Raw genomic sequence first — 23,558 nt, forward strand, 5'->3', positions numbered from 1 at the left:
AGATTAATCCAAAGAAAGCAATGACTTTCCTTTTTTTGGTCCTTTTCGTTGTCGCGTATGTACCGACGCCTCTTCCAGTCGGTAGGTGGCGACAAAGCGCTTTGAACCTCCTTTCGAGTACAACACAAGCAAGAACGGGAAGATCCCTCGGATGTTGCCACGGTGAGTAGTTTTGATTTGTGCGACATTTCCGCAGCTGTATGGCGACGCCCGACAGTTAAGACATGTCCACCTTTTTAAAATATTTCCTCTTGGAATGTTTCTTGTTGTCGTGGGGGCTAAAAATGTTTGGTTTGGGGCTGATTTGACAGCTTGTATCGCTCGGCCGCCGCCATGTTGGCTCCTGTCCCTCTCCATGGTCCTGAAAATAACCAACCGTTACAAATAGGAGACGTTCACGAACGTTTGTATTCTTTTTTTTTACTTGTTTCGTCGCGGAAATGTTCGCGCTTTGTCCGCGTTGACTTACGGGGGGGCCTCCAGACGGTGACGGCTAGCGTCTGTCTCGGCTAACCACGGCTACTATGTATGGCCAATATTGGAGAATACGTCGAGACTTCATCGCGTTTTTAACAAAAATTGTTAGTATATTAGCACCAATCAAGCTATTTGTTCTTGACCTGTTCTGACATTGAGGGTTTTTTCAGGAGGTCAGCGTGATGAGCTGTTAGCTGCACTGGCTACATTAGCGAAATAAGACTTGGACAGCACAGCAGGACATCACTCACAGGTTTGTATACGTCAAACCATGTAAGAAAAAGTATGGGAGACTTTTAGACAAGAAAAGACAAGAGCTTTGCTTCACTCCATGGCAGTGGCTCTCCTGGCGATGAGCAACTTCTGCAGCTCATTTGAAAGGGTTCTCATTGGGTTTTGGTAAGATCATAAACAAAGCGTTGTGTCCTAGAAGGCACCATGACGTCTTCCATGCTGCGCCGACAGCTGAAGAACCTGGTCCAGAACTACTCTGAGGCCGAGGTTAAGGTAGGTGGCGGCCGCGCGCTATGTCACTGAAGATGCAGGAAGGCTGATTCGGCTGTGGCGCAGGTTCGAGAAGCTACGTCCAATGACCCGTGGGGTCCATCCAGCTCGCAGATGGCCGACATCTCCGACCTGACCTACAACGTGGTGGCCTGTAATGAGATCATGACCATGCTATGGAAGAGGCTCAAGGACGACAGGAACTGGCGGCACATCCATAAGGTGACTGCGACACCAACGCCGTCCGGCGTCACGCTTTGTACTTTTTTTTTTTCTAAGTTGTTTTTGGGAACTTATTGACGTGTTTGTCAGTCACTGACGCTGCTGGAGTACCTGCTGAAGACGGGCGACGACCGCGTGCTCCTCAAGATGAAGGACAACATCTACATCGTCAAAGCCCTCACCGAGTACAGATTTGTGGAGAAAGACGGCAAAGATCAGGTCAATGCCACCAGCCGCCCTCCCGCCCTTGCTGGCTTCCCTGCCTCTGTTGACATGAACAACGCATGCTTTCAGGGTTCAAACGTGCGAGAGAAGGCCAAAGTGGTCCTGGTCCTGATGGAGGACGACGACAAACTAAAGGAGGAGCGGGACTTTGCTGTTAAGACTCGAGAGAAGACGTCCAAAGGTTCTGCGGGTAAGTGTCTCGGGCCCGGACTCGCCCGTTCCGTCCCGCGGCTCATCCGGCCTTCTGGTGGTGGCAGCCTCGTCCTCGGACGTCGTCAAGGACCCCAACTATCAGCCGCGCTACGTCGCCGGCGCCTCGGGGCTCCCGTCGCTGGACAACATTCCCTCGGTGGCCGACCTCACCGCCTCCTTCGCTGCCCGCAAGGAGGAGCGTGTCAAACAGGAGCAGCAGAAAAAGGAGGCCGAAAGGAGGGTAAGCCACGGCGCTCCTTTCCGCTCCTTCATTTTGTCTGCACATTTGTTTTTATTTGCTGCCGCTTCTCAGGCCAACATGTCAGAAGACGAGCTGAAATGGGAAGATGCTGGAAAAGGAAGCTCCGTAGTGGATCAGGCCTGGTCAGGTCGGAAGACGGAGGAAGACGATGAAGAAGATGACAAGCCTGACCTCTGGGGGGCCCCCAAGGCGGCCCCCGATCCATGGGGCGCCTCAGATTCAGGTCTTTCTCAAACTGATGACAATTCTTTGGAGAGCGCTCAAGTTTCGGAGGGCCATCCTCTTAAAGCACAAACAGACACGCCAGACCCCTTTGTGGCACAAAACCATGCCCCAAAACCAGCAGAATCCCTCCAGGACCAGACCAAAAACCGAGAGGATCCCTTCACCGCTTCCAACAATGACCCATTCAGCGGCTCAACGGAGCAGCCCTTGAATCCACCTCAAGATGATCCCTCAAAAGATGACCCCTTCAACACACCCAAAGATGACCCTTTTAACATCCCAAAAGGGGACCCCTTCAACGCCCCAAAAGATGATGCTTTTACTACTCCAAAAGGGGACCCCTTCAGCACCCCTAAAGATGATCCATTCAGCACCCCCAAAGATGACCCATTCAACACCCCGAAAAACGACCCATTTAACACCCCGAAAGATGATCCATTTAACACCCCAAAAGATGACCCGTTTAACATCCCAAAAGACGACGCTTTTAGCACCCCGAAAGATGACCCGTTTAACACCCCGAAAGACGATGCTTTTAGCACCCCAAAAGATGACCCGTTTAACACCCCGAAAGACGACCCGTTTAACACCCCGAAAGACGATCCATTTAACACTCCGAAAAATGACCCATTTAGCACCTCAAAAGACGACGCATTTAGTACACCTAAGAACGATCCCTTCAACGCCCCCAAAGACGACCCGTTTAGCACCCCTAAGGATGACCCCTTCGTCGCCCCAAAAGATGACCCATTTGGCCCACCTCTTGTGTCAACTTCCTGTGAAGAAATTCTGCCCACCGACCTCAGCACGCCCCCAAAAAATGACCCATTCAGCACCCCGAAAGATGAAGAAGTCACGGCACCGCCCGAGGGCGACCCTTTCTCGGCGCCACCCGACGAGGGCCCCTTCTCCGGCCCTGCATCGTCCCCCAAAGACGAAGAAAAAGGCGGGACGTCGGATCCCTTTGCCGCGCCGCCACTGACCCAAAGCGGGGGGGACGCGTGGGGGGCCGCCACTGACTCTGCACCCCCCGCCGGCTCGGACCCGTGGGGGTGCGGTGCGTCTTCTCCCGTTGATGATTGCGACCCGTTCGGAGACACCTCCGAAGCTCAAAATGACCCCTGGGGGGTTCCAGGTAAGACAACGCACCATCTCTTTATTTGTCCAATTTGTCCATCGAAAGAATTAATGCTCCACATTTTCTCGCTGCAAAGAATGTTTGCGTCAATAAATAAGCTCGCGGTGTTGTGATGAAGGTTCCGCTGACGCAAAGGATGTCCGGGGGTCTCCGAGCGCCCCCCACCCGGCTGATGACCCCTTTGAAGACTCCAAAAGCAGAGCAGGCGCAGGTAAGCCATCTCAGCATTCTCACGTAATTCCAACAAAAAAATTCATTCTGTTGTTCCTGAATGCTCAATTTGTTTTTGTCGGTGTCCGAAGAAAACTCTTTTTAGAATCTGGACTCGCTGTTGCTTTTTGGGCTGGGCGGCGAGGGGGTGAAGCTTCTGGACTTGAAAACTGCGCCTCCATCCCAGCATGATATCCCGCCTATTGCCCCTCAGGACCAAGCCCCACGCCCGCAACTAAGGAGAGGTAGTCCCCGAGTGTTGTGATGTTTCCACGGTCACGTGACGAGCAGGGAGGGGTGGAGGTGGTGCAACTCGTGAAAATGAATCCGTTCGTTTAGCTCCTCCCGCTCGCCTTGTACTCTGGCTATGGTGTCGTGTTGTTGTGTCGATGTTGTTAGCATTAGCATTGCGCTAACTCCGCACCCCTCCCTTCCGGCTGGGACAAATGGCATGGGCCACCTTTACATTTTGTAGCCCCAACGGGTACGCAAACGGTCAATATGTACGCGTTCACAATCACGTGTACATTTGCACTCGTGCACACATGCGTGACCTGAAAGCGAGCCTGTTTCCACAAGTGTATAGCAAATATTGTGTGATTCTTGTGTGTGAGTGTGTGTGTTAACATGATGACACATGAATCTTTCCGTCAAGTATTTAATTCATGGCTTGAATATTTATTGACGCGACGTGTGCAGCGAAAATGAAATGAAATTGCTTGTTGTTGATGATGATGAGAAATGAAGCTTCATAATTCATCAGATCATGACCTGACTACATCGTATCTTTTATTTGTCTTTTTTTTTTTTTAAAGGAAAACCTTATTTTTGCAGTGTGTGTGTGTGCTGTAGGAATTACATTTATTTTTTATTGCTGTAATTTTTCACATATTTCTATTTGAACGTTTTCTGTCAATTGGGTTTCCGTTTGAAGACTTTCTAAGTGTGACCACAAGAGGGCGGCAAAGATGTGGCATGTATACAGAAAACTGGAAGGCGTTGCATACATTCGCGAGATATTATTGTCGTGATGTAAATAGTGACCTGCTGCTGTTATATATTCATGTTGTATATTCTTCATAATAATAATTAAATACCAAGTTCGGATTTATTTATTGGATATTTATCGACTCTGCAAACTTCAGATTGAAATGGTGATGATGATGATGTCATGCTTGAGGATAAACCAAGTAAGTAATCAAATGTTTCAGCGTTGTTATTGTTTACTTTGTTTCCATTTTTTTCTTGCGATGCTTGTTTCAACATTTTGTCAGCATTCAGTGGTACGTTGTCGGCAGACGCGGCGGGTCGCCGAGTTGATCGGGTCTTGCTGATGACTTGATTGGTGCTATCGGAGCCCAGGTCAAAGTTGACGGGCGAGTGCACGGGCGCGTTCTGAGCAGAGCCTAGCGACAGATGGACTTGTGATGATGACTCGCCAGGATTACGCCAAGAAAAGCGGACAGCTTTGCCGCGCCACACCAGCACCCAAACGGACGCATGGACGGACGGACGGACGGAGAGCAGCGGCAACAAAGTCCTCATGCCGGTGAGTCATCAAGGCATTTTAAGAAGAAGAAAAAAAAAAAAGTCCATGATTTCAGCACTCCGTGTCAGATTTTAGTACTTGCTCATGTTTTAGCATTCCGTCTTGTTCGGACGTTCTGTTAACTTTCAGCATTGACCAGAAGCCAATTTTGGAAAATCCTGGCATCACGTTGAATACGTTCATCTTAGGACGACTCAGCGGGATGGGAGAAGCTGTCCGCTCGTCATCGTCAGGTGAGTCATGAAACAAAAAGGGAGAGGGTGCCTTACTCGATCCATGTTGAGGTGGAACGTGTGCTTGGTCTGCATTAAGGTTGGGAAATTGCCACGTAGCCTTTGGCAAAGTGCCGGAAAAGTGAAGTAGACGCATCCGCCTTTGCCGTCCGCCCGTTTCTCAAACTTCCCGGCCCGGGTTTGGCCATGCCGCCGCGTCTCTGAGCCCGGTCCGCAGCCGGCGAGAGGAAGCGGTGCCGTCGGCCATGTTGGAAAAGATGTCCCGCCGACAGCGTTCCCTGCTGTCGCTAGGGTTGACCTCGTTGGCCCTCAGTTTGTCCGTGTCGGCCTTCTGCACGTCGTACTGGTGCGAGGGGACCCACAAGGTGGTCAAGCCGCTCTGCCTGTCGCCTGTCAAGATGAGAAACTGCGGCCAGAACAACAGTCAGCCCTACACCACAGGTCAGAGCGCCACCTAGTGTCAAAGCAATTTATCGGGTGCTTTTGATGACAATAGCCAAACTGTCTTTGGGGTTTGTTTTGTGGCAAAGTTGAGAAGGAGCACGCATCAAAGTACTGTTGTGACACATACGGTCGTTGTTTTATCAAACAGCGGACTGGCGCGGATTCTCATAATCCCCGAAAGCTTTGTTGCTAATCTCCCAACTCTTGTGGATTGTGGCAGGCTTATCTTTTTTTATTTTTTTTTTCCAGCATGTGCTATACAATGTTGCACATGTGTGGGCAGCGTCACCCTAAGGAATCATCAGATTAAGAGTTACCCGATGAAGGGCCAGGATGCAAAACAGCACTCAATCCTCCTTAAACCTTGACGTCATCATGCTAGGTGGCTACGTGTTAGCCTTAAAAGTCAGACCCGAGAAGGAAACTTCTATAAACTGAGAGTCTCTGAAAACTGTCACCACCCCCCCCCCCCTCAGAGGCCCCAACGCCGGACCCCAGGAACCCGCCGTCCAACGTGACGCTGACGTGGCTGCAGAAGGAGCAACTGGCCATCCTCAGGAGGAAGCAGCTGGCCAACGCTGTCCACTACATCTGGGAGACGGGCGAGGACAAGTACATGCTGCGTTACTTCCACACGGGATTCTGGCTCTCATGTGAGAGGCACAATGAAGGTGAGTGGCCCGCAGGAAACGGACGGCCGTCTGCTGATTGCCGTCTTCGTTCCTTCCAGGGGAGGACCAGGAGGAAAAGTGTCGCAGCTTCATCGAGCTGACCCCGGGCGAGACTCAAGGTGGGTGTCGCCTCGGTCGGCCGGCCGGGCGCCGCCGCTGACGCCCGCGTCTGCCCCCTGCAGGTGTGCTGTGGCTGTCGGTGGTCAGCGAGTTCATGTACATCGGCCTGCTGGCCATGGGCTTCTTGCTCATGTGGGTGGAGGCCATCTGCCTGTGCGCCAAGAGAGAGATGAACGCCCTCAAGATCAACGCCTTCGCCGCCATGTGCACCGTGCTGTCAGGTGCCACGCCTCATTTTGTTATTTATATAATACTGCAATCCGCATCAGCCGATCCTCACCCCCCCCCCACCCCACCCTAGGCATGATGGGCATGGTGGCGCATATGATGTACACCACCGTCTTCCAGATGACCGTCAGCATCGGGCCCAAAGACTGGAGGCCTCAGACGTGGGACTACGGCTGGTCCTTTGCGTACGTCTGCACACGCGTCATCATCAGAATTCCGAAAAGCGCTGACACTCCGCTCTCCCCCCCCCCCCCCCCCCCCCCCTCCAGCCTGGCGTGGCTGTCGTTCAGCTGCTGCATGGCGGCTGCCGTGGCCACGCTCAATTCTTACACCAAAACCATCATCGAGATGAAGCACCGCGCCCGCGTGCGCTTGGACGAGGTTCGCGCCACCGCCCGCGTCCCGTCCTACGAGGACGTGCTCCGCGCAGGGGGCGGTCTCTATTCAGTCAGCCAGCTGATCCAGCTGGGCCAGCGGGGGGCGCTACTGGATCCACTGTGGCCGCGGGGGGCGGGCCCCGCTGTGGGGCCGCTGGGCTGCGGGGCCGGCGGGGCGCTGGTAGGGATGGGAGTGGCGGGGATGGGGGCAGTGGGCGTGAGCGGCGACCCGACAGCCTCGGAGGCGCGGCCGGCCGAGCCCGTGGGCGCTATGCTTGTACTGGAGGGATGCGGCGTGGACGGATGCGAGGACTGCGAAAGGGAGCTGGACCAGATGGACTACCTGCACGAGGACAAGGACGGCTCACTCTGCTGACCCCTGCTGGTCTGGAGAGGAACTACATGACGCTTGACAGGAAAGTTTTTCCAGACTTTTGAAGAACAAACTGATGTGTGTGATTCTGGCTCAGGTAGAAGACGTGACAAGAAAGAAGAAGACTACTCCAACATTTTTTTTTTTTCAACTTGATGGCCCCGTAGACGAGATAAAACATGACCAGTGATGACATGCATCCAAAACAATGTTGAGTAAACGCCTTGCTTCCTCACCCCACAGCAAAGGTGTCCCGTGTGTTTATTTTTCACCACTTTATGACGTCGGTGGCGGGACCCGGAAGAAAAAAGGTTCGGGGGTTCCAACCTCGGCTATGTCCTTTTTCTTCAAGCGTGCCACAGGCTCTCGTGTAAAGGGGAGGAGGATTTAGTGAGCGCCGCGTTTAATGAGCGTGGCGGCAAAGAACGAGCGCTTTGGACCTGAGACAGATGCTGTGCACAAGATTACATCAATAATCTGCACAAAACGAGCGGGTGATTGACAGCTCATCGAGGTCGTTATGTGGGTAGCCTCTCATTACGCCAGTAAAGGAGGAGCGTTGATGTAACAACAGGAGGAGAAGGAGGAAGATTCGGGTCAAGAAGACGGCAGATGTGAAAGCCAAGCTGGGCTCGGGTTAAAATTAATCTTTACTTGTGCGTCGCAAACACCAGCACAGGCAGCTGCGGACTCAAAGAGACGCAAAGCTGGGGTGCTCTAAAATACGACAAAACATTCCAAAGTCCTGGCGGCAAATATCTTTCAGAAAGTGAGCGCAAAAAAAAAAAAAAAATGCAAGAAATCCTGTGGCCGCATCAGATCACAAATCGGTCGGTCCTTCCACTGGCAAAATGACAAAAAGTGATACTGCTGGGGTTTCAATCGACGTTTATTGACAACAAGAAAAGAGCAAAGACAGCACATTTGGCCTGAGACGCAAAACTACACGGCATGTAAACGATGTGTATCGTCGTTGGGCCTGTGGCTACTCGATTCTCTACCGGACGTCATCAAGTTGTACTTTCTTCTAAAACAAAAAACTTGATGGCGGATCTATGCCATGATGATGGCATAGATCATATCAGAGATTTTCATTGGCCCAAATCTAAGATAGGAGAGGAGTCATTGCTGTACGGATGACGTTCACATGCACTTAAAAAAAAAAAAGATACGACGTAAGGATTGATTGCAAATTAACGCTATCGCTGGTGAGAATTGCCGCTGCACTCGGCTACTTGGGCGGCTCGTACTGGATCAAGCGGAGGGCCTCGTCGTTGTCCAGAACCCCCTGGATGAACTCGCCCTCGGCCACGCGCTCTGAAAAACACAACTGCGTGACAATCGACACCAACTGATGCCAATGTGAGTTGTCTCCCATTTTTACCCTCACCATTTTCTGCCTTGTCAAAGAACTTCCACAGTTTTTCTGCCCTTTTTTCGGCTGTGTTTTCATCGTCGGCAAGTTTGCTCACCTCGTCTTTGGGAATCAGCTTAAAAATGGCCTGAAACGCACACACAGACGCACGGCTCTAGTTTTTTTCTCTTGACCGATACATGGGGGGGAAAAAAAATCAAGAGCATCACCCTTAAAACTGTAACTTGGGTCAATTTAACCCAATTTTTGATTGTTTTGTATGAAGAGAACAGAAACTATTTTGTACACAAAAAAACAACCCAGAAAGTTGGCCCAATTTAGCACCTTGGTCCAAATTTGACCCAAATTAGGTCGTTTTTGAGCGTTTAAACACAGATTTCTGGTGTTAGAGCGCCCCCTGGCCCCAATGCTGCGCCATCCCCAGCAGCATCGCCATCATCTTCGTCATTATCTTCAGAACCGTCCTGGAAGAAAGCACAAAGAGCAACGCAGCCGGAGTGGCCTTGTGCCATTTTAGGTTCCACTCGAGGCTGGAAAAAGTCCTAAAAAAAATGTGTCACTCGCGTAATCCGACAGCGTCTGCACAAGCCGCCCAGCGGATTAGCAGTTGATTACCAGATGAGTTTGTCGGGCTCCCGGATGTCTTTGTTCTCCCCTGCCTCCATCAGATCAACTTTCATCCCCCCCAAATTAAAAAAAAAATAGCAAACGTCCTTTTTTATTTTTTATTTTTTCCCCCAAATGACCTGAAACCAGCAGCCAAGCGCATCGTTTGAAGTTTTCAATCCAGAAAATGGCCACAATTAATTTCATCTAGAAATTGATGCATGGATCAATTCAATTTGGGGTATCAACGCACAAATCAATAACTCCTACATGAATTGTGTTGCAGGACTCGCGACGGATCTATCCTCTGCCCCACCCGCCAAGACCCAATGGATGGACCTTCTTCTGCCCGCAAATTCCCCGACACGAGAAAACCAGCTTTACAGGTGACCTCAAAGAACTCGGCCGGCTTAACGTGTTTATTGGCACCAATTGGAGTTTTAATCCTGCATCTCCTGCATGTGGAGTCTTTACAGCTCCGATCACGCTCGCACATCTCGCGCGCACGCGGATGCCAGCCACCTTGATCCGCGCCGACGACGCGTGGCGGCGAATCGAACGTAAAGATGTCATCAGAAATGGTTTGAGCCCCCAAAGGCAAATTTAGACGCGAGTGGTGCTTTGGCGCCACCTGGCGGTCAATTATAAAGTAGCACGTTTTGTCTGCCCCACCGACCTTACCGTGCAAATTTCCTTGACCTCGGACTTGGTGATATATCCGTTCTTGTCCACGTCGAAGAGCGAGAAGGCCCACTCCAGCTTGCGAGTGGTCTTTCCGGTGGAGGTCATGTGCAGGGCGATGATGTACTCCTTGAAGTCTAGGGTGCCATCGTCATTGGTGTCGAAGGATCGGAAGACGTGCTGCGCGTAGATGTTGCCGTCGCTCTCCGGGAAGAACTTGCTGTAGATGGCCTGGAACTCCTCCTTGGTGAGGCGGCCGGTGGGGCACTGCCTCTTGAAGTTGTCATACCACTGCGTGATTTCCGTCTCCGAGAACTTTGTGTGGAGCTTCAGGTCCTCCAGGATCTCCTTGGACACGGCGCCGCTCTTGGAGTTTCCCATGACTGAGGAACACAGGTGGCAGCAAGAGTCCTGGTCCAAGTCTTTTTAAGTGACTTGATTGAAGTCTCCTACCTCTGGCTGCTGTTGATGATCAGATGAGATGAGATGTTTGCCTCCAAGCTGGCGCTACCGATGGGGGGAGCCCTGCAAAGAACTTTGTCAGTCCTGGGAAGGAGGAAAAGGAACACGCCTCATTGTCTCGCTCAAACTTGCTTCATTTAGTGGTGGCGATTTTGTTGCTTACCTGTACGTGTGGCGGCAGCAGATCTGTGTGGGACCGACGGGAATCTGCCGAAGCAACCCGCCTCCGCCCTTTGGGATTAGTCAATTAAAGACCATCAACCTGAGGCGGGGCTGCGGGAGCGCTCATGTGAGTCCCATCATCGTACACACACACATACGAGTAATGAGTTTCAGGGCTTGCTGGATCAAGGCCTAATTTTATTTTGGATTTATTTTCAGTTTAAATTGTCAGAACATTAACATGGCATTTGCATCTTGACTTTTTTTCCCCACTTCTGATCACCAGACACCCCGTCCAAAAAAAAAAAGCCCCCCCCCCCCCAAAAGAAAATCGAGCTGATGGAGGCGTGTGTGTGTGTGTATGTGTTTGTGTGCGATGATGAGATACCACAGAGCGGCGACGGAAGTAAAACAAACATCAGATGAAGCGATTAAAAGAATGCGAGACGTAGGCTCTGCAACTTTTGACCTTCCAGCGGGCTAAGACTTAGCCTGCAAATCCAGCAGGTGACACTCGATGGAGCTTAAAGGGTGGCGGGCACGCCATCTGCGCAACCTGCCTTCTTTTACAAGGCGGGGCGCCGACGCGCGTGGGCAAATGAGGGAGAAGACTTGGGGGTTGCCCACTCCCGTGCCAAAAATGATTGACACCTTTAGCCACGCCTTCTTGCTTTCATTGGTTGTTTTTTTTCTTGGGCCCCCCGAGCTCGCAAATCGCCTTTTGGAGTGGAAACAACTTTCTCCCCGCTTTGCATCCTCTTACGGCCAAGGGAATCCTGTGATTGACGAGGGGGGCGGAGAGATTAGCGATGGGCGGCCCAAGGTGGCGAGGTGAGGCGGCCGAAAGAGGATTTGGCAACGGAACAAAAGCGCCAGTGGAAAAGTGGCGTCAAATCGCCTTGACCGGACCTTGGAGGTTTTATTTTAAGAGTTCAAGCTCATTGTCTTTACGCTGACGAACAACTCTTCATCGCCACACTTTCCTGCCTCCCCGCCCGTGCGTGACATCTTCCCACCTTTTAGCGTACAACGCCGGCGACGTGCTCGTCCGCGTGAACGAGCACGGTATGCATCCGGGTACTTGCGGCGAGGTGAGTGGCTCCGTGGTGCGCACGCGCGTGAGTCAGCTCACCTGGGCCGGACCTCTTATAATCAAGTCATTGTTTGCATTACAGATGTGTAACCGTTCAGCTTCCGCGCGAGTCTCTGGTGGAAAACGCACACATCGAAGGCATCTGCACGATGAATCCAGCAAGCAACTTGGACGATCCAAGCGCGCCAGGTAACTTTGCATGGCTGAAAAAAAACGTTTTCAAATGCTTTATGAGTAATAATTAGTGATGGGTCCATGAGGCGTCGTGTATGGTTTCGACACCTTGCCAAACTGTATTGACACTGTGTCGATGCTGTGTCGCTGACTGCTGACACCCGCTGGACCTTAAAAAATACCACAGGCAGTAGTATATACATTAATTAATTGAAGTCATTATATTTTATAATAGGCGGCTCGGTGGCGCACTGGGTAGCGCGTCCGCCTCACAGTTAGGAGGGTGCGGGTTCGATTTCATCTCCGACCCTCCCTGTGTGGAGTTTGCATGTTCTCCCCGAGCCCGCGTGGGTTTTCTCCAGGCACTCCGGTTTCTTCCCACATCCCAAAAACATAGGCCGATTGAGCACTTGTTCGTCTCTGTGTGCCCTGCGATTGGCTGGCAACCAGTTCAGGGTGTCCCCCCGCCTACTACCCGATGACGGCTGGAATAGGCTCCAGCACGCCCGCGACCCCCGTGGGGCAAAGCAGTTCAGAAAATGGATGGATGGATGGATATTTTATATTGTATTCTTTCACATATTTATTTAAATTGAAAATGTATTTAATTTTGTAGTTACAGTTAATAATGTGAACATGTATCATAACATGAAAATCGAAGTGAACGTGTTGAGAAAGAGGATGCTCGAGCATTGGGATTTGTTTTTTTTTTTTACACATTTTTATTTAAAACAATAAATTTTTCCAATGTTTTGAAATTGAACCTGTTGCGCTTATTGGCCACAATTTCTCCCGCCGTTGAAAACACCCACCCACTCACACGGCACAGATGAGGCTGGAGTGCGGTGCAGTGTGGTGTGGTGTGGTGGGTCTTTTGATTGTCCCAGTATCTGACTTGGGGCTGTTCCATAATTCTTGCTAACTTCCAGGATGAACCGCAAAAGATCAGATATTGTTTTAGCATATCCATCCCGTTGACAATGCGCTTCCTTGACAGACTATATATATACTGCTGCTCGTTCGGTCACGTGACTTTTTTTTAAAGCGTCGGCGTTGCCGGACCCATCAATAGTAAGAATATCATCTTGCGATCAGCTTTTCCACTGAGATTACCCCCCACACCGCAAAATTGGAGGGAGTCAGTAAAGGTGCAACCAATGATTTGCGTTATGACTCATTTATTCATATGACGACTTCACGGCCATGGCCAACAGCTAGGAGAAGCCTTTCTCTGCCTGCGGGTGGATCAAGTATGACGGTGGCTACTCCTCAGGTCAATGTCAGGTATTAGCCGAGGTGGTAATACGCCTGCTGCTTAGTTCCATCTCAGGTAAGACGTAGCGCCAGGCGGAGCAATTTATGACTATGACACAGGTCCATTTCAGGTCACAAATTGACGTGGGAATAAAATTAAGGAACTGGTGAGAGATGAAATGAAATGTCCTCTTTTTTTAATTGAAGATTGTATTCTGTTTCATGTGTTATTAGCTCACGTCGCCACGGCGCCAGGAGGGGGAGGTTTCTCGCCAGAATCGTACGATGCGTCTTACCCCTTGGAGGAAGGCATGGAGAGGCCTGCCTCCTGCCAGCAAGGCCAGCACATGATGGACGGTACGGATGATAAATTGAAGAAAAAAAAAAAAGTGTCGTCCCTTTGCAAACAACTGCCCTCCTAAAATCCGTCCGTGGCCTCCCCACGCAGAGCCCGGCACGCAGGAGGCAACCCCCTCGCCATACGGGCCCTTCATCCTGGTGTCCAATCTGCGGGCTCACCTCTACGTGGCGCTGGAGAAGAACGCCTGGCTGCAGCGGCGCATCGAGGAGCTGGAGGAGGAGCGCAACTTCCTGCGCTGCCAACTGGATCGCCTCATCGTGGGCGTGCGGGGGGGGCCGGAGGGTGAGCTGATCCGACTGTCATATTTTTTTAAGGGGGGAAATCGCCAATCTCATGTCGCGAGAAGCAAAAAAAAAATATCTTTCCAGAATGGTGCGGGGGCACCCAGCGCGGTGTGACGACTCCGACCGACGGACCCGCTTGCCCCCCCTCTCCCATGACCACCCGCTCTGGACTGATCCGCAAACGTCTGCCGGGCCCTGTGCTGCTATCTCACCACGGGCACGCCGTCCCCGGTAAGAAAATAATATACATCATTTGCCTTTTGGGATGAGAAAGTCCGAGCGAATCCTTGCGGCTGGCCCGCAGTTAAGCAGGAGATTCGCTTAAAGGAGGAAAGGTTCTACACGGACGAGGAGTACCTGGAGGAGCAGGAGGAAGGGGAGGGGGAGGAGGATGAGGACGAAGGGCAGGACTCTTTGCTGGAGGTTGGCAGCGCCACGAGGAAGGGCCACGGGATGAAGATGAGGAGGATCTTCCGCATCACGCACAGCAGGGAGAGGCAGAGAGGTGAGAGGTCGCCCCTTTGACAACGGCTGGGCGGGCCCGATTGCCTTTGATTCGGAGTGTGCTCCCCCGCATGCAGTCAAAGACCCTGACGGGGTTCTGATCCGCTATAAGAAGATCCTGGCAACTTACCAGCGCGTGAGGAGCATGTCCCGAGCCTTCCAGATCCACGGGGTGGACCGCAACACCATGGCCTCCACCTCGCCCATCGCTGAGCTCCTGCTGGTGGCGCCGGACAAGGTGTCCGTTTTGTCTTAATATGTTCTCCAATGTTATGAAGTACGACCCCTGACCTTTGCAGATGGACGTGGTGGGCGAGTTTGAGGCGGCCAAGGAGAAGCTGCTGGACTACGCCAGGCGCTGCTACAAAATCATGGATGAGCAGACACGCGTCAAAGTGGAGAAGATGAAGAAAAATCACAAGCTGCTGCCCATCTCCTACCGCTTCAGGAACTAACCAGAAGACAATTGGCTCTACTGATCTCCTCCAGCCTGTCACATGAAGCCACTTTAGGGTTTCCTTTCTTTTTATTTGCACAAACTTTGCTCCATTTTGTCTGGCTCCAAGTCCGGCACGAATGGTGAGAAGTGTTAAAGATCCATTTGATTTCTTCTTCAAGTTTGCACGGCACAGTTTGTGTTCTTCGGGAAGTCGGAAGAGCAAAGATGTCGGAAACTGTATTTAAGTTGTGGGGTCTTCATCGTCGTCGATGAATAAAAGCACACGTTAAAAGACTTGTTTTGAACTAATTTGATTCCGCGACATTCGATGAATTGAGAGTGATACAAATCTGGAGCATTTTTGCTCATGTTAAACTTAGATGCTCATTTTTAAGTTGACGCTAATTAGCGTGCCGTTCGAAATTCGCACAGCTTGATGACTTTCTATTACTCCAGCGCCTCCCTGTGGACAAAAACAGTAGTGCAGTGACGTATACGTCATAACTTGAGCTTTCACCGATTAACTTTTTTTTTTCCCAGAGGTGAACACTCGATGCACACATTAGGAGTGTTTGATGCCTACAATTTATAATGAACAAATAAAACATATTCCAATCCCAAGTGGTTTAGAAACAATTTTTTCTGTCATGGTTTCTCAAAACGATCTTAAATGGTTGACTGATGCTGACGCGCTGGATTGAAACTCGCACGCGTTGGGCTCCAACTGTAAATGGTTTTATTTCACACCTTTTGCATGAATGTGCCGTCTGCTGCTGCTTCTTGCTGATATTGTTCCTTTAAATCTCTTACAGGAAGTTCGCGCGAATAGCAAAGTCGTTTTTTAAATGTGACTTCAGTGTCACGTAGAGTCGAAAAGGAGAACGTGAGGATGGAGAGGAGGAGAAGGGCGTATCCTGCAGAAGCCTTCGCTTTCTTTTCAAAGTACACTTTCAAAACTGCATAACAGCATGGCTGGCTTTTGAACTCCACCTGCAAATGTGTGTGTGTGTACGCGTGTGTGTGGGAGCGCGCGTATGGGCGCGCGTGTGTGCGTGCGCGTGCATACAGCCTCATCCCCCTTACGTCATAAGAGTCCAGTGCATATATATATATTTTTTTAACTTGCTTGTTTTTGCTTGAGTGAGTTTTCCTTCGTACATGGCTCAGCGTGCGTGTGTGTGTGTGCGCGTGTGCGCGCTTTTCACAGGACGCTGGGGTTCCTAAAGTTGTGTCCTGCGAAGCGGGCCTGGTCTCCCAGCTCCTCCTCAATCCTGCAGACAAGAAGACAGGATGAGTGAGGAGCAAAATTTCATTCTGGGAATTGGAGTGTTTATGTCAGCAGGTGCCCCATTAGCATTTGGTAGCTAATGCTAAAGTAAGTCTGACCTGCCGCAAAGGATTGTGGGTGCACTGACCTCAAGAGCTGGTTATATTTGGCCAACCTTTCGGACCTGCAGGGGGCGCCAGTCTTGATCTACGACACACACACACACACTCTCACGTCAGGTTGCAAGTCATTGAAGAACGTGTGCGCGTGTGTTTGTGCAAGCGTGCGTACCTGTCCAGTGCACAGTCCAACCACCAGGTCTGCAATGAAGGTGTCTTCGGTCTCCCCGGAGCGATGGCTGACCATGACACCCCAGCCGTTGGCCTGGGCCAGTTTGCACCTGCAGAGGGCAACACTCACGTGAGGAAAGCACCGTTGGGAGCACGGCAGGTAGCCGCCATCACTTTGTTGCCTACGTACGCTTGTATGGCTTCGGTGACGGAGCCGATCTGGTTGACTTTGAGTAGCAGGCAGTTGCAGGCGCGTTCCTCGGCCGCCTTCTCAATGCGCTTGGGGTTGGTCACCGTCAGGTCGTCGCCCACCACCTGGATACCCACGCGGGCCGTCAGACGGGACCAGGCCTCCCAGTCGTCCTGGTCAAACGGGTCCTCGATGGACACCACTGAGAGGGGAAAGGGACGTGTCACGTTAGGTGAGCGATGCCGTACGTGTGTGGAGGGGGGGGATTCCCCAACCCACCCGGGTAGTTGTTGACGAAGCCCTGGTAGATGTCGGCTAGCTCCTCTGCGCTGATGTGGCGCCCGGCGTCTGGCGGGGACTTGAAGTCAAGGTCATACTTGCCCTCACGGTAGAACTCCGAGGCAGCCACATCCATGCCCACCACCACCTTGTCCGTGAAGCCCGCTTTCTCAATGGCCGTCTGAAGAAGGTCCAGAGCTGAACAAACATTCACATGATCACCATGGGATCATCTTGACAGCGATGTTCATGTTGCTCCTCACCCTCGCTGTTTTCCAGGATGTTGGGCGCGAACCCTCCTTCGTCTCCTACGTTGGTGGCGTCCTGTCCGTACTTCTGCTGGATGACGCCCTTCAGCGTGTGGTAGAGCTCCGAGCCTATCCTCAACGCCTCCCTTGGCAGACAGACATGCCGCTCAGCTGCCGGATGAGCCCGACCCGATCGATGGAACGTCTTACTTGAAGGACTCGGCGCCCACAGGAAGCACCATGAACTCCTGCATGGCCAGTTTGTTGCCGGCGTGAGAACCTCCGTTGATCACGTTGAACGCCTTCGGAAGACCGGCAGAGGTGGCTCAACGACAAGGTGGGAGACATGTTGTCCGTGTTTTTGTGCCGCTAGCGACTCACGGGCACAGGCAGAACCATTTCCGTGTTCCCGGCCAGGTCAGCAATATGTCGGTAAAGGGGGACGTCCTTGTGGGCAGCGCCCGCCTTGCAGATGGCCAGCGACACGCCCAGGATGGCGTTGGCCCCGAACTGAGCTGTGGGTCAAGCGCGGGACGGCGGTGAGTCACTTTTCTGCGCAAATCTCCGGCCCACTTACATTTGTTTTCCGTGCCGTCCATCTCGATCATCAGGTTGTCCAGCCTCTCCTGCTCCACCACGCTGATGCCCTTCACGCACGCACACACGCATCGGTCATTGTGAGCCATGTTGCCCGTATTGCTCGTGATACTCACAGAAGCGATAAGCGCAGGACCCAACGTGTCATTGATATGTCCGACAGCCTTCAGGACTCCTGAAGGGAAAACCAAACTTTTCATCTTCATTCCAATCCAAAGGAAGCCGCTGGAGACTGCAGCTGGCCGGCCGGCGCTGCTCGCTCCCGCCCTCTGCTGGCTAGCGTGTTGTGCTGCGCTCGCTCACCTTTTCCCTTGTATCTGCTCTTGTCGTCGTCTCTGAGCTCCAAAGCCTCGTAGATGCCCGTCGAGGCACCGCTGGGAACGGCCGCGCGAAAGACTCCTGTGACAAAGATTTGGATGATTGCGGTGGAAGGACGGGCGCCGTCGGTGGCGCCGATGAACCTTTTAAACTAGTTTACCAGCAGATCACCTTTGTCGGTGCGGAGGTCCACTTCCACCGTGGGATTCCCTCGCGAGTCCAGGATCTCCCTGGCCACGATGCTGACAATTGACATCCTGTCAGCAGGGAGCAAACGTGTGACCCAGACAGGTTAGCTGACTTTCTATATAGCCTCTGCTAGCCAGGGTAACGACGGCTTGAGGCCGTGCCATTTTGAAATGATCCAAATCATCCGTGAATATTTTGCCGTTGTTTTTCTGCCTTTGCTTCAGGTGTGATGTGTGCAGTCCACCTCAACTGGGAGTGAGAGCTTCAAAACAAGGACGTTCTGCCTCTTTTTTGGAAGAATCGAATAAATCTTCTTTTCATTTGGAGGACAAAGCGGTGAGAGATGATAGGTGCCGTGCTTCTTAGAAAAACCCGCAAGGAACGGGTCGAACGCAGGTTGGCGCCCTCAAACAATGTAGCAACATGGTAGACATTAACCTACTGGTGGTGGTGGTGGCGGCAAAGCACTACTTTTGTCTATTGTGAAAGGGTTGTACGGTTTAGTGACACCAAAACGCGACAGAATGGCGCCAAAGTGGATAAAAATTGTGGGAAGTATGAGGGGGGGGGAGATCTGACACCTATCGAAGTGCGTATTTAAAAAAGTGGCACTGTGACTTGTCTGCTTTCATCTACTCAAGCATTTTCGCTCGCCTCCCCGTTCGTTGGCGCGTTACGCAAGCCTCCGTGGAGGGAGGGAGAACCCTGAAGGCATCACGCCACACCTTCCTCCTTCCGCACACTGCAGTGCTCTCCAAAGCACAGCAGACAGACAGACAGACAGACACGGTGCTGCAGTGCATCTCAGCTAAACCGCTACGCGACGGGATCGTCGCCATATGAAGCATTTTTTTTTTCTGGAGCCGGTGCCAATCAAAATCACAAATCGCTTTTTCTCTCCGTTTTTCATTACGCACAATTACAAGTGAAGGGCGAGCGCGAGCCTGCCTCTCTTGATCCTTCCAGCCGGGCACACGCAACAAGCTCGGCGGGTTAGGACAAAAATATTGTCGAGTAGATGGAGGATGAACCGCACTGAGACTAGGCAGGCGTCACGCGCACGCGTTGAGAGGAAGTGGCGCACGCGCACGTCATTGACTTCATTAGATTGATTTCAAGTGGACAATCAACTCTTAGTTGAAGACCAGCTGATCAAATGATTGAGTTGACCATTTGACATCCGGCACTAATGAGCAACACAACACATTAAAAACACATCACACGCAATGATCATTTCGAACACATGCACGCTTTGACTCGAGACAAGATAATAATGCAGACCTGCATGAACATCCACGCACACGCAGCACAGCACTAAAGATGGCGACGCGGTTGTTACCTGCCGTGTGCGTCGTGCGCGTCTTGGCGAGAGGCTGAGATGCTTCTGGAGCACCACAAGCAACCAGAGAGGAAAACGGGACGGGAGGAGGGAGAGCAGGATGGGGGGGTGGTGATGCTTTTGGAAGAAGGGCGCAATGATGGAGGGAAACGGCTGAGGTGCAGGGGCGGTAAAAATAGACCAGGGGAGGGTGGGGTGGGGGGGGGGGGGGACAGCTCGGGGATGTTCTCCGCAGTGGGGTCCGCTCCATTCTTCTGGACTGGATAAATGGCATGAACATTTGACCTCGGTTCTGCTGGATGAGACTAAAGTGACTATGGATTTTTGGGGGCGCGGAGGGGGGGGGGGCATAGAAAAGGAGATACCCAGACATTCAAAGTGTTCTCATGCAGATAGATCGGTTGGATGAGGGCCAAAGCCGACCAAGGGATTCAAGCAAAAATCCACGTGTACATTTTAATTTTAAATTAAATTAAAAATTAAATTTCAGAACGATTCGAGTGTCAAACTTGATCTGTCTGACATTTGTTTCCCTCTAGTGGTCACGGACGGCATCGCATGCTAACTGTACTCAACACGTTTGGGGTGAAATCGTGATGGCTGCAGTACGCTTCAGTGAGCTGCAGGGGGCAGATGGCTACAGTGCATTTCAAAAGTCTCCACACCCCTGTTAGAATTTCATCTTCTGCAGATAAATCATTTCAAAACGTTTTTCACCATTAATGTGATCTATAACGTGTATAATTCAATTGTTGAAAAGATCTAAACAAGTGGCGTGTGGTTGCAGAAGTGTGCACACCCCTTTCGTAACTGACGATGAAAGAAAGGTTTCTGCCAGTTAGGAACAGCCTATGAGAAGAGCTGAAATTGATTTGGGGTTCATCCGAGCCACGCAAAATGTCAACAAATGCTCAACATGCATTGGAATGGGATCGCTTCATTCTCAATGCAGCCCCGTCCCTAGTTAAGAGGGTGTGCACACTTTTGCAAGCACAAGATCTCACTTTTTATTACCACCCCGCCCCCTGACAAAAAAAAAGTTGTACAGTTAAGCGTCTCTTTTATTGTTGAAATCTTGTAGTTTCAAAACGTGTCGTTTCATCAGGGGTGTGTAGACTTTTGATAGCAGATGTAAAACACATGAAAAGAACAAGAAAGTTTGGATGTCAGCTCATCCTGTTGGAGTTGTGTGTCAGCCATCTTGGCCTACCGCTGATTCAGCCTGCGACACTTTTGCACTTTGGCGCCTCCTTGCTTGCCGCTCGACATGATGGGATGTCCGCCTGACCTCATTAGAAGCGCGTTGCCACGGGCGACGAGCTTAAAGGAGGTGGCGGGGGGGGGCAGTTGACTGTTGCATCATTGGATAGAAACCTGACCTTGCTGATTTTTTTTTTTTTTCCAAACCTATGTGTTGAGGACGTGCAAGCACACACACACACACCTACACACACACATACACAACACACACCTGAGTGCTGACAAGTGTGTAAGTTGCGAGTAGGACACATGTTGCTCAAAATGGCACCTACGCTGTGTCACCGAAACCACACACACAATATTCCATGTGCACGTGTTTGTTTACGTCTTGGGGTGTATGTGTTTGATGTTGTGTCACTTCCACGTGACTATTTGTGTACATTGCCTTGCTTTGAAAGTTCTCTGTGTGTCTTTTGAGTGTTTATGCAGTTAGTCCTGGTTTCACATTGTGTTCCTTTGCGTGTGTGCTTTCTGCCAAGTTGTTACATTTTGTTCTGTCAGTGTGTGCATGTGGTCGTGTAGTTGCGCGTCTCAGGTCGCGTAATTGTGGCTGCATCGTGTGTGTTGGCCTGTCATTTTTTTTAGTTGGCCACCTTTTGTGCGACATTGTACAAGAAGCATACACAATCTTATGTGTGTGTGTGTGTAATGTTGTGTGTGTGCATCCACGGGTTGAAGGCACGATTCGGTTGCATCAGGTGTCTCTGCTGCTGAGTGTGTGACGGAGGCTGCAATTTGCGTTCAAGTCATCTGCCACATAAGTGGTTACCATGCATACAGTGTGGCTGTGACTATTATGGGCTGTTCTTTGTTTTGTCACCACGTGCCTTGCCATGGAACGGGAGGGGGAGGGGGGACTGGGTGTGTGCGTGCGTGCGTGCGTTGAAAGGTGGAGAGACGCGCGGTGGCGGTGGGAGGGGTTCTCATGCATATGCGCCAGTCCTGAAAGGGGGCGGGGTCGGCAAGGGGTCACAAGGGTCGGGGCGTTCAAGCGTTGCGCGTTGCGTCTGCCTGAGGAAGTGAGCCGGAGGTATGAAATGGCGCCGCGTTATCACGTGCTCTTGAAGACGAAACTTTGGGCAGCGTTTGTGGCCCGGGTGGGCTTTTTTGCCAACACGGACTCCTCCCGAGTTTTGCTTGACGTCCGCGTCGTTCGACCACGTTGAGATTTTGAATCTTTGCGGCAAGAGCCGAACTTTCATTTACTTGCTCAAACTATTTTGGACCATTTGACTTTTTCACGTTCACAAAATGGATTCGCCAGGTGGACGCGTGACCCCCTTCGGACTTCTCTGTCCGGGGCCTCCACCGCGAGGAAGGCCTCGCCGCTCTCGTCAGCCTTTTCGAGCAGCTCCGCAGTGGCGGACGAGCTGTGCTTGAGGAACCTTTAAGACAGGAAATGATGATGGCGGGGGAGAGTGTGCGGGGGGGGGGGGGGCGGGGGGGGAGTCATTATTATTATGGAGTGGCAGGCCAAGCAGTGAAGGGGGAGCATATTATGGGATGTCTGCATTCTAAGATGGGGGGAGGGGCAGATGCCATTTTTTTGTGCCCATGACTCCCCCCCCCCCCGCCCCCTCGCACAATGAGAGAAACAGGAACAATCGAACGTGCCGCCAGGCGATTACGAGGAGCAAAAACACAAAGTGGAAATGGAAATCTTTTTGGGAAAATTACGTCTCGCTGTAGCTATCTGGGACGTCTCGCAACGTGTTGCGTCGCTACGATTTCAGCCAACAAATCGGTTATTGCCGTTTCCCTTTCGTTATTGTTATTGAGAGAATTCTACGATTTGGTGTGACGCTTCTTAGGTGGGCGACAGCGGAAATTGGAGCAAATTTTCTAATTCTTATTGAAAAGAATTTCCATCCACACTAAAAAATGTCAGTGAATTTATTTTTGGGTATCTCTCACACGAGCTTTGAATTGCTTGCCAGGATGACCCCCCCCCCCCATCTACAACAACTCTGTTTAGTCATCACGGGAGTATTATGGGATGATTTACATTGTAATCTGACCCTGTCTGTCTATCTACACGCCCCCCCCCCCCATCGCCATGATGACCAGCTGCACAGAAGCACTATTACAGTCTGCAAGCACCCCCCCCCCTCCTCCTCCCAAAATAATTTTCCAACACCTCGGAAATGTTGTCCTTATGCAACACACGTTTGTGCACAAGGTGCTGCTGTTGGTGGGTGGGTGCTATTGGGAGGGGGGGGGGGTCTTCTCGAGACATGCAAAAGGTTTCTATGACAACTACCCCTACTATCCTTCTGATTATGTGATGCCCCCCCTACCCAAAAGCACACATGAACACTGTGTCCACGAGAAGGAGGGGGGAGGGGCAGACGCGCCAACCCATTGAAGAAAAACGACAAGTTGGGCCCGGCGGGACAAAGGAAGGCCGGCTGAGATTCTAATCGAGACCTTCTGATCACGCCATGGTGGACAACCAAACTCGAAGGCCGCAGTGATTGGTCACCAAAGACCAGGCGACCCCATCAAGATGATTGGCATGATGCTCTGCGTCCATGTGTTGTTGTTGCAGCGGCTGCTGAAAGCCCATGCTAACTTCCGTTAGCCAGTCGATCTTGCTTTCGCTATATGTTAGCGTAAAGCTAGCAGATTGATTGCATTCATTTTGTCCAAGTTTTTGCATTTCTTGTGTTCGCCGAATAGTTCGGATGGTCCCATCCAAAATGCTGAAAATTGATCGGCGTGATGACCAAGGAACTA

General features: G+C 51.4%; 5 protein-coding genes and 1 long non-coding RNA gene across 9 annotated transcripts; 4 read left to right on the top strand and 2 right to left on the bottom strand.

Moving 5' to 3' along the window:
- The first annotated feature begins 92 nt into the window (after positions 1-92).
- Positions 93-4,669, top strand: LOC147041230 (uncharacterized). Of its 3 annotated transcripts, none has more exons than XM_085901340.1 (10): positions 93-162; positions 648-730; positions 908-984; positions 1,048-1,203; positions 1,294-1,422; positions 1,498-1,618; positions 1,686-1,861; positions 1,934-3,242; positions 3,364-3,456; positions 3,548-4,669. In XM_085901340.1, the coding sequence occupies exons 3-10, from the start codon at positions 916-918 to the stop codon at positions 3,559-3,561; spliced, it is 2,067 nt and encodes a 688-aa protein (XP_085757466.1). In that variant the 5' UTR covers positions 93-162; positions 648-730; positions 908-915; the 3' UTR covers positions 3,562-4,669. The 3 variants fall into 3 exon arrangements, with proteins under 3 accessions (XP_085757466.1, XP_085757467.1, XP_085757468.1); XM_085901341.1 differs by lacking the exon at positions 93-162 and adding an exon at positions 211-581; XM_085901342.1 differs by lacking the exon at positions 93-162 and adding an exon at positions 211-403.
- Positions 4,670-4,975: 306 nt separating this feature from the next.
- LOC147041231 (germ cell-specific gene 1-like protein) lies at positions 4,976-7,620 on the top strand. Its single transcript, XM_085901343.1, has 8 exons — positions 4,976-5,004; positions 5,134-5,237; positions 5,317-5,678; positions 6,158-6,352; positions 6,412-6,471; positions 6,535-6,693; positions 6,774-6,885; positions 6,970-7,620. The coding sequence occupies exons 3-8, from the start codon at positions 5,483-5,485 to the stop codon at positions 7,451-7,453; spliced, it is 1,206 nt and encodes a 401-aa protein (XP_085757469.1). The 5' UTR covers positions 4,976-5,004; positions 5,134-5,237; positions 5,317-5,482; the 3' UTR covers positions 7,454-7,620.
- A 964-nt stretch (positions 7,621-8,584) lies between these two features.
- LOC147041232 (recoverin-like) lies at positions 8,585-10,640 on the bottom strand. The gene is made up of 4 exons (XM_085900764.1): positions 10,566-10,640; positions 10,113-10,495; positions 8,841-8,952; positions 8,585-8,767 (listed from the first exon to the last, which is right to left on the bottom strand). Exons 2-4 carry the CDS (start codon positions 10,491-10,493, stop codon positions 8,682-8,684), a joined length of 579 nt encoding a protein of 192 aa, XP_085756890.1. The 5' UTR covers positions 10,494-10,495; positions 10,566-10,640; the 3' UTR covers positions 8,585-8,681.
- Positions 10,641-11,875: 1,235 nt separating this feature from the next.
- LOC147041233 (coiled-coil domain-containing protein 106-like) lies at positions 11,876-15,139 on the top strand. Its single transcript, XM_085900913.1, has 7 exons — positions 11,876-12,018; positions 13,492-13,614; positions 13,706-13,900; positions 13,987-14,133; positions 14,207-14,407; positions 14,484-14,644; positions 14,706-15,139. Exons 1-7 carry the CDS (start codon positions 11,979-11,981, stop codon positions 14,859-14,861), a joined length of 1,023 nt encoding a protein of 340 aa, XP_085757039.1. The 5' UTR covers positions 11,876-11,978; the 3' UTR covers positions 14,862-15,139.
- Positions 15,140-15,745: 606 nt separating this feature from the next.
- Positions 15,746-17,047, top strand: LOC147041234 (uncharacterized). The gene is made up of 3 exons (XR_015062869.1): positions 15,746-16,562; positions 16,640-16,824; positions 16,901-17,047. It is a non-coding gene; the product is annotated as an uncharacterized LOC147041234 (long non-coding RNA).
- Positions 15,854-18,290, bottom strand: LOC147041235 (gamma-enolase). Of its 2 annotated transcripts, XM_085900282.1 has the most exons (12): positions 18,206-18,290; positions 18,020-18,115; positions 17,833-17,891; positions 17,697-17,766; positions 17,501-17,634; positions 17,330-17,421; positions 17,135-17,265; positions 16,872-17,069; positions 16,593-16,794; positions 16,404-16,512; positions 16,261-16,319; positions 15,854-16,116 (listed from the first exon to the last, which is right to left on the bottom strand). In XM_085900282.1, exons 1-12 carry the CDS (start codon positions 18,288-18,290, stop codon positions 16,047-16,049), a joined length of 1,305 nt encoding a protein of 434 aa, XP_085756408.1. In that variant the 3' UTR covers positions 15,854-16,046. The 2 variants fall into 2 exon arrangements, with proteins under 2 accessions (XP_085756408.1, XP_085756407.1); XM_085900281.1 differs by having other exon boundaries at positions 17,697-17,891.
- Positions 18,291-23,558: the final 5,268 nt, after the last annotated feature.

This window comes from Syngnathus leptorhynchus, chromosome 20 (genome assembly GCF_054491065.1).
Source record: "Syngnathus leptorhynchus isolate UIUO chromosome 20, UIUO_Slep, whole genome shotgun sequence".
Classification (NCBI taxonomy): Eukaryota; Metazoa; Chordata; class Actinopteri; order Syngnathiformes; family Syngnathidae; genus Syngnathus; species Syngnathus leptorhynchus.

Coding starts and splice junctions, on each gene's coding strand:
- LOC147041233 (XM_085900913.1), top strand. CDS start 11,979: ATGAATCCAGCAAGCAACTTGGACGATCCAAGCGCGCCAG. Junction 14,134..14,206: donor CCACGGGCACGCCGTCCCCG/GTAAGAAAATAA, acceptor GCTGGCCCGCAG/TTAAGCAGGAGATTCGCTTA. Junction 14,645..14,705: donor TGCTGGTGGCGCCGGACAAG/GTGTCCGTTTTG, acceptor TGACCTTTGCAG/ATGGACGTGGTGGGCGAGTT.
- LOC147041230 (XM_085901340.1), top strand. CDS start 916: ATGACGTCTTCCATGCTGCGCCGACAGCTGAAGAACCTGGTCCAGAAC. Junction 985..1,047: donor ACTCTGAGGCCGAGGTTAAG/GTAGGTGGCGGC, acceptor GCTGTGGCGCAG/GTTCGAGAAGCTACGTCCAA. Junction 1,619..1,685: donor GACGTCCAAAGGTTCTGCGG/GTAAGTGTCTCG, acceptor TGGTGGTGGCAG/CCTCGTCCTCGGACGTCGTC.
- LOC147041232 (XM_085900764.1), bottom strand. CDS start 10,493: ATGGGAAACTCCAAGAGCGGCGCCGTGTCCAAGGAGATCCTGGAGGAC. Junction 8,953..10,112: donor AGGTCAAGGAAATTTGCACG/GTAAGGTCGGTG, acceptor TGTGCGTTTCAG/GCCATTTTTAAGCTGATTCC. Junction 8,768..8,840: donor CTTTGACAAGGCAGAAAATG/GTGAGGGTAAAA, acceptor TGTGTTTTTCAG/AGCGCGTGGCCGAGGGCGAG.
- LOC147041235 (XM_085900281.1), bottom strand. CDS start 18,290: ATGTCAATTGTCAGCATCGTGGCCAGGGAGATCCTGGACTCGCGAGGG. Junction 17,635..17,696: donor GGACGGCACGGAAAACAAAT/GTAAGTGGGCCG, acceptor CTTGACCCACAG/CTCAGTTCGGGGCCAACGCC. Junction 17,070..17,134: donor CATCCTGGAAAACAGCGAGG/GTGAGGAGCAAC, acceptor ATGTTTGTTCAG/CTCTGGACCTTCTTCAGACG.
- LOC147041231 (XM_085901343.1), top strand. CDS start 5,483: ATGTTGGAAAAGATGTCCCGCCGACAGCGTTCCCTGCTGTCGCTAGGG. Junction 6,353..6,411: donor ATGTGAGAGGCACAATGAAG/GTGAGTGGCCCG, acceptor CGTTCCTTCCAG/GGGAGGACCAGGAGGAAAAG. Junction 6,886..6,969: donor GACTACGGCTGGTCCTTTGC/GTACGTCTGCAC, acceptor CCCCCCCTCCAG/CCTGGCGTGGCTGTCGTTCA.